This window comes from Vicia villosa, linkage group LG4, assembly GCF_029867415.1.
Source record: "Vicia villosa cultivar HV-30 ecotype Madison, WI linkage group LG4, Vvil1.0, whole genome shotgun sequence".
NCBI classification, from domain to species: Eukaryota; Viridiplantae; Streptophyta; class Magnoliopsida; order Fabales; family Fabaceae; genus Vicia; species Vicia villosa.
The window spans coordinates 119,843,849-119,850,573 of NC_081183.1; the positions used below are offsets into that span (position 1 = coordinate 119,843,849).

A 6,725-nucleotide genomic window follows, 5' to 3' on the forward strand; every position below is an offset into this window, starting at 1 on the left:
GGTGGTTTCACACTGAAAAGGATCAGGCTGAGAAAGTGAAGTATATGTTACATAATCTCTACAGAGTTTAGGTCATTAATATACTTGGATAAGATTCGGGTGACTTTGGTGAAATTTGGGTGACTTTCATTCACCAAAGTTACCCTAAATTTAGTTTTTTCCTCTCATATTTTTTCTCTCCTTCATTTATCTATTATTTATTATTTGTTTTTATCCCATAAACCAACAAAGTTGCACTAAAGTTACGGTGACTTCTCCGCCAGAAAGTCACCCAAGTCATTTCCTATACTCTTAGTACAAAAGATTTTCATATATGATGGATTTAGAGTATATGTAAAGCTAGCCAAGTTTGCAAAGCCTCATAGTATTTTCAATTCATTAGCATGTTGAACTTTATAGAGAAAAGAAAGAGGTTCAACTAACATAGGTCATAGGCCAACATACTACAACAAAAATTATATAATATCATAGTGATGATATATTAAAAAGTTGATTTTTTAAAATGACAATAGTGTATGAAAATATCATTATCTTATATTTTCTCATTTTTATTATTATATAAAAATTGATTTAGAAAAGAGAGTTAAGCTTGTTTCGTCTATTTTTCTCGCAACATCTAAATGGAACTTCCTTTGTTCCAAATAAAAAAAATTGTTTTTGTTTGAAGGTAAATATACTTGTAAATCTAGGTTGACAAAATTGAATTCCCACTGATAAACTAATTTTGGCCCATTCAGCAAATCCTCCATGAATAAGGGGTTGTTCAATACACCTCATGACTTATTCACACTATTTAGAAGAATTCTAAAAAAGTTGTTTTTCTTTTTAAAAGTGAATTATAATATTTTTCACAGTTCGATTATAATATTTATGTTGTCAAATGATCAAGTAACGAGCTTTAATATAGTAAACCTCAATCCAAGATTGCAGCTGAAGAAAGACCAAGATATGTCGTTTTCGGACCGTCTAAGCAGTAGCCGCGGCTCTAACACATCCTTCACCAATCATCCATAATCTTCATTGAAACAACATAAATCATGGGTATGCCGCATTCTTGTAATCTTTTTGTTGCTTAATTTTTATATAAGTTACTATCTCTGTAGTTATATATGTTACAATTGGTTCTACGAAAACAATTAGCACTTTCGTTTATGCAAATGTCCTGCTTAACTCAAAGATGTTTGCAGGGTGATGAGATGGAAACACTGTCATCCAATTGCCGATAACCAAGTCCTGTTTCAGTTCTTGAACCGTCCTTTTCAATCGAAAGTTGTGAATCCTCGATGAGCATGGATGTTACTGGTATCGAAGGTAGTTATACTTAAAATGCGACCAATTTTTTTAGTTATTTAATTTAGCGATACATGAGCGGTAAATTTTAATGTCTATACTTTCAGGAAGCAAGATGTTTTCATCTATTCAAGCTCAGGAGATCCATGGCTTCAATTTTTCAAGGAAATTCTATCCTACTGAATCTGATGCAGAGCTATCTGATTCAGCTTCTTCAACCTCAACCAGGACAATGATTAAGAAGCACGCGGATACATTCTCTATGAAGTTTGGAAGATCATCAAGTACACGGGAGCTAGAATATGTGAAAGAGATACTATGTAATGTTCAGTTGATATATATAGATTTTTCCCTCGGCCGAGCACGCGAGGTTGTGAACTCTCATTTGTTCAATCAGTTGGAAGCCGAAGGGGATGTTACAAGAGTGACGATGAATCGAGGATAGAAAGGAAGGTTATATTTGATATTCTGAGTGAATGTTTGGATTTGAGGTGCATGAGTTATGTAGGAGGAGGATACAGAATATGGACTAAAGCGTTTGAAATGGTGAGGAGGAAAGATTGGTTGGCAAAAGATGTGTACAAGGAAATTTTGGGGTTGAGAGGGATGAGAGATTCAATGGTGGAGGAACTTGTGGACAAGGATATGAGTAGCCAATATGGAAAGTGGTTGGATTATGAGGTTGATGCTTATGAATTTGGTGAAGAAGTTGTGGATCAGATTTTTGATTCTTTGGATGATGATGTTGTCTATGAAATGTTGCAAGTTTAAACACTTTGATGGTTGATTTTCTGGCTGTTTGGTTGAAATTGAAATCTTTGTTATTGTTCTCTTATTTCATGGAAGTTGTATTATTATCAAAAGTTTATAAAGGTTTAAATATGTTTTTTTTACTCGTAAAATACCAAATTTTATTTTGGGTCTGTATAAAAGCAGATGACATGTTTTGGTCCTGTAAAATTATTATGCACTCACTTTTAGTCCCTATTATTAAACCAATGTATATTTTTAAATGATTACTTTACAAATATGTTTAGAACATTTTAAAAAGTTTTTTTTTAAAAAAATTCAAAATTTGATTTATAAGTTGAAATATACATTACTTTTATCATTATCTTTTGAAATTTAAAAAATTCATATTTAATCCGTCTCATTTTAAAAAATTCTAAAATTTAATAAATAAATAGTTTACAGTATTCTATATATATATATATAAATATATATATATATATATATATATATATATATATATATATATATATATATATATATATATATATATATATATATAATTATTCAAAAATTTAAAAATTAAAGAACAATTAAATAATTTTAAAGCATAAAAATTTTAAAAAGATTATTCATTAAAGACAAATTTTTTAAAGACTAAAAATGCAAGACCTCTAACATAATTAACCTATTTATAAATAGTTTTTTTTTCGTGGTGATTATAGGTATTTTCTACCTGGTATCAAATATCAACATAGTTAATTATTTATCATTAGTTAATAAATATATGATTAAATGAACAAGTGAATGTTCAAAAAATTTGATCCTTTCGGTGGGACTTTCTTTAGGCCTAATGGGGCCTATTACTTCCGAAAGAATTTGAAAATCAAATTATGAAATTGAATTGGATTGTTTATATTATGGATTTTATTGAATTAAAAATTATATTATGAATATTTTAAATTATTTTAATAATTAAATGTACTAAAATGTTAAATAGAATTTGAAAATGTTAAATTAACCTATCGAATATTTGTTAGTGCGTGAGGTACTTTTAGTGAGAAGAGAATAGAAAGAATAAGGAAATAAGAATTATAATATTGAATTGAATTTTACTAATAATATACAGACTAGACTATTTATATACAACCCCGATTGGATATGGACTTACACAACTTGAATTACATTTGATATTATTAAATTAGATTATATTTGATATTATATTAATAATATCAATCACAATAATATCTCAACATACCCCCTATAATCTAAGATGTCGAACAACTCTAAAAATAGTCAATCTGAACTATTCTTAATTTCTTTCTCAAATTTAGGAATTTGTCGATGTTTAAATCCTTTGGTGAAAATGTCGGCCAACTTTGCTTCACTCGAGCAATACCTAACTTCAAGTTCACATCAATTTACCTTTTCCCTCAAGAAGTAAAATCTAGCTTCGATATGCTTACTCCTTCCATGCAGAACTGGATTCTTCGTCAGATTTATGGCTGGCTTGTCGTCGATTTGCAATACAAGAGGTTTATTCACTTCGACCTCCATTTCTTTAAGTACTGATCTTATCCAAATTGCTTGACATGCAACATAGAATCCTGCTATATATTCAGCTTCACACAATGATAATGCCACCACATGTTGTTTGTTAGAACACCATGAAATTGAGGCACCAAATACTTGAAAGAAATATCTAATTGTGCTTCTTCGATCTTCCTTATTTCCGCACCAATCAGCATCTGAGAAGCAAGTAACTGTTGCTTCTTTGCCTTTAGAGTCTCGTCGAAATAGAATTCCATAGTGTATCGATCCTTTTAGGTATCTTAGAATTCTAATTGCAGCCTTCATGTGTAACACTCTTGGTTCACTCATGTATCTGCATACTATTCCACTGCAAAACCTATATCAGGTCGATTTTTGCACACATATCTCAAAGATCCGATAATTTGCTTGAACAAAGTTACATCGACTTTGTCTTCCTCTATATGCTTCTCCAACTTCAAGTTTGTTTCGACAGGTGAGGATGCAGGATTCGAATCATCCATTATGAATCTCTTAGTATTTCTTTGACATACTTCCTTTGATGCAGCACCATACCTTGCTTCGACATTTGAAACTCCATGCCCAGGAAATAAGACAATTTTTCCAGATCCGACATTTCAAATTCCTTCATCATCAGCTCTTTGAACTTCGACAAGTTTTCCAAGCATTTCTAGTTACCAGCAAGTCATTGACATATATGCAGATGATTGTTATATTTGTGCCACAACTTGAACATAGACACCATACTCAAATTTGCATTTTACAAATCCTAATTCAACTAAGTATGATTCGATATTCTTGTTCCATGCCCTAGGCGTTTGCTTGAGGCCATAGAGTGCTTTGTGCAACTTATATACTTTACTCGCTTCTTTCTGAATCACAAAACCAGGGGTTGTGTGACATAGACCTTTTCGTCTAAAGGACCATTCAAAAATGTTGACTTCACATTTAAGTGAAAGGTCGATTAGCCTTGGTTGCATGACAATGCTACCACTAGTCGAAAAGTCTCCAATCTTGCTACTAGAGAAAATACTTCAGATTAGTCGAGCCCTGCTCTTTGAAGAAAACTCGAGCTACTAATCTTGCTTAATGTCTTGCTATCAATCCATCAGCATTATGTTTCAGTTTGAACACCCACTTTACGTTGATAGCTTTTTTGTATGCTGGAAATGCGACTAACTCCCGTGTGTTATTTCTTTTTATTGCCTGTAACTCTTCGACCATAGCTAACTTCCATTGTTTAATCTTTAAAGCCTCGCTATAGTTGATTGGTTCAGCACCTAGAAGTAAAGAAAAATGAACTAATTCTCCATCTGGCTTGTATCATCCACACCCTCTTCGTTTTCCAACGTGTCGGGAACGTTGGCAACTACTTTAACTTCGGCTGGAATTTCGACATTTTCATCAACTTCATCAGTTTCTTCGTCAAAGTCAGAGCTCATAAATGGCTTGTTAATTGAATAACTCGAATTCCAATCTCAGGTAGAATTTTCATCAACCATAATATCTCGACTCAACACAATCTTCGCATTAATTGGATTGAATAACTTGTACGCACTAGTCTTATGATATCCTACCAGAATCATAGGTTCACTCTTGTCATCAAGCTTCCTTCTTCTTGCATCAGGAACATGCTAGTAACACATATGAAGGATAGAAAAACACTTAGAAAGGGGGGGTTTGAATAAGTGTAGCTTTAAAAACTTGACAGATAAAAATAAATTGCACAGTTATTTTTATCCTGGTTCGTTGTTAACTAAACTACTCCAGTCCACCCCCGCAGAGATGATTTACCTCAACTGAGGATTTAATCCACTAATCGCACGGATTACAATGGTTTTCCACTTAGTCAGCAACTAAGTCTTCCAGAGTCTTCTGATCACACACTGATCACTCCAGGAACAACTGCTTAGATACCCTCTAAGACTTTTCTAGAGTATACTGATCCACACGATCACTCTAGTTACAACCTGCTTAGATAACCTCTAAGACTTCCTAGAGTATTCTGATCCACACGATCACTCTAGTTCCTTACAACTTAATGTAATCAATTCTAAGAGTATTACAATTGCTTCTTAAAAGCTATAATCACAAACTGTGATATTTCTCTTAACGTTTAAGCTTAATCTCACTAATATATTACAACAGCAATGTAGTGAGCTTTGATGAAGATGAAGATTCTGAGCTTTGAGTAGAACAGAGTTTCAGCAAGTTAATATGAGTTGTTTTGTGCAGAATCGTTAGAATCATTAACCTTGCTTCTCATCAGAACTTCATATTTATAGGCGTTGGAGAAGATGACCGTTGAGTGCATTTAATGCTTTGCGTGTTCCGTACAGCATCGCATTTAATGTTATACGCTTTTGTCAACTACCTCGAGCCTTGTTCACGCTGTGTCTACTGACGTAGCCTATAATAGCTTTTAACGTTCCTTTTGTCAGTCAGCGTAGCTTGCCACTTGTACTTCCTTCTGATCTGATGTTTGTGAATACAACGTTTGAATATCATCAGAGTCAAACAGCTTGGTGCAAAGCATCTTCTGATCTTCTGACCTTGAAGTGCTTCTGAGCGTGATACCATCAGAACTTCAGTGCTTCTGATCTCGTGTTCTTCTGATGCTTCCATAGACCCATGTTCTGATTCTGCTTCGACCATCTTCTGATGTCTTGCCAGACCATGTTCTGATGTTGCATGCTGAACCCTTTGAGACAAAGCTTCTGAGCGCTAAATTATGCATACTCTTTATATATTTCCTGAAAAGGAAATTGCATTGGATTAGAGTACCATATTATCTTAAGCAAAATTCATATTATTGTTATCATCAAAACTAAGATAATTGATCAGAACAATTCTTGTTCTAACAATCTCCCCCTTTTTGATGATGACAAAAACATATATAAATGATATGAATTTGCGATCAGAAAGAGCAGACGGCAAAAGACAAATTACACAGCTATAGCATAAGCATATGAATATGTCTCCCCCTGAGATTAACAATCTCCCCCTGAGATAAATAATCTCCCCCTGAAATAAATACTCGAAGAACTTTAATAAAAGACTTCCCTGATTATTTCGGTAGAGACGATCACATAAGCTTCTGTCTTTAGAGAATTCATAGCTTCTGACTTCTGCTTCCATTGGACAGCTTCAGAACT

The 6,725-nt window shown here is 33.2% G+C and overlaps 1 protein-coding gene across 2 annotated transcripts; it reads left to right on the top strand.

Moving 5' to 3' along the window:
* Nucleotides 1-891: 891 nt before the first annotated feature.
* LOC131599559 (uncharacterized) lies at nt 892-2,157 on the top strand. 2 transcript variants are annotated; one of them, XR_009282842.1, is made up of 3 exons: nt 892-1,041; nt 1,188-1,311; nt 1,398-2,157. XR_009282842.1 is itself a non-coding variant. In XM_058871870.1 (2 exons), the coding sequence occupies exons 1-2, from the start codon at nt 1,284-1,286 to the stop codon at nt 1,733-1,735; spliced, it is 366 nt and encodes a 121-aa protein (XP_058727853.1). In that variant the 5' UTR covers nt 1,134-1,283; the 3' UTR covers nt 1,736-2,157. The 2 variants fall into 2 exon arrangements, 1 of the variants encoding a protein (XP_058727853.1); XM_058871870.1 differs by lacking the exon at nt 892-1,041 and having other exon boundaries at nt 1,134-1,311.
* The last annotated feature ends 4,568 nt before the right edge of the window (nt 2,158-6,725 follow it).

Excerpts from the sequence above, each read along its gene's own strand:
- LOC131599559 (XM_058871870.1), top strand. The coding sequence starts at position 1,284 with ATGAGCATGGATGTTACTGGTATCGAAG. Across the intron at positions 1,312-1,397 it reads GGATGTTACTGGTATCGAAG|GAAGCAAGATGTTTTCATCT; the intron begins GTAGTTATACTT and ends CTATACTTTCAG.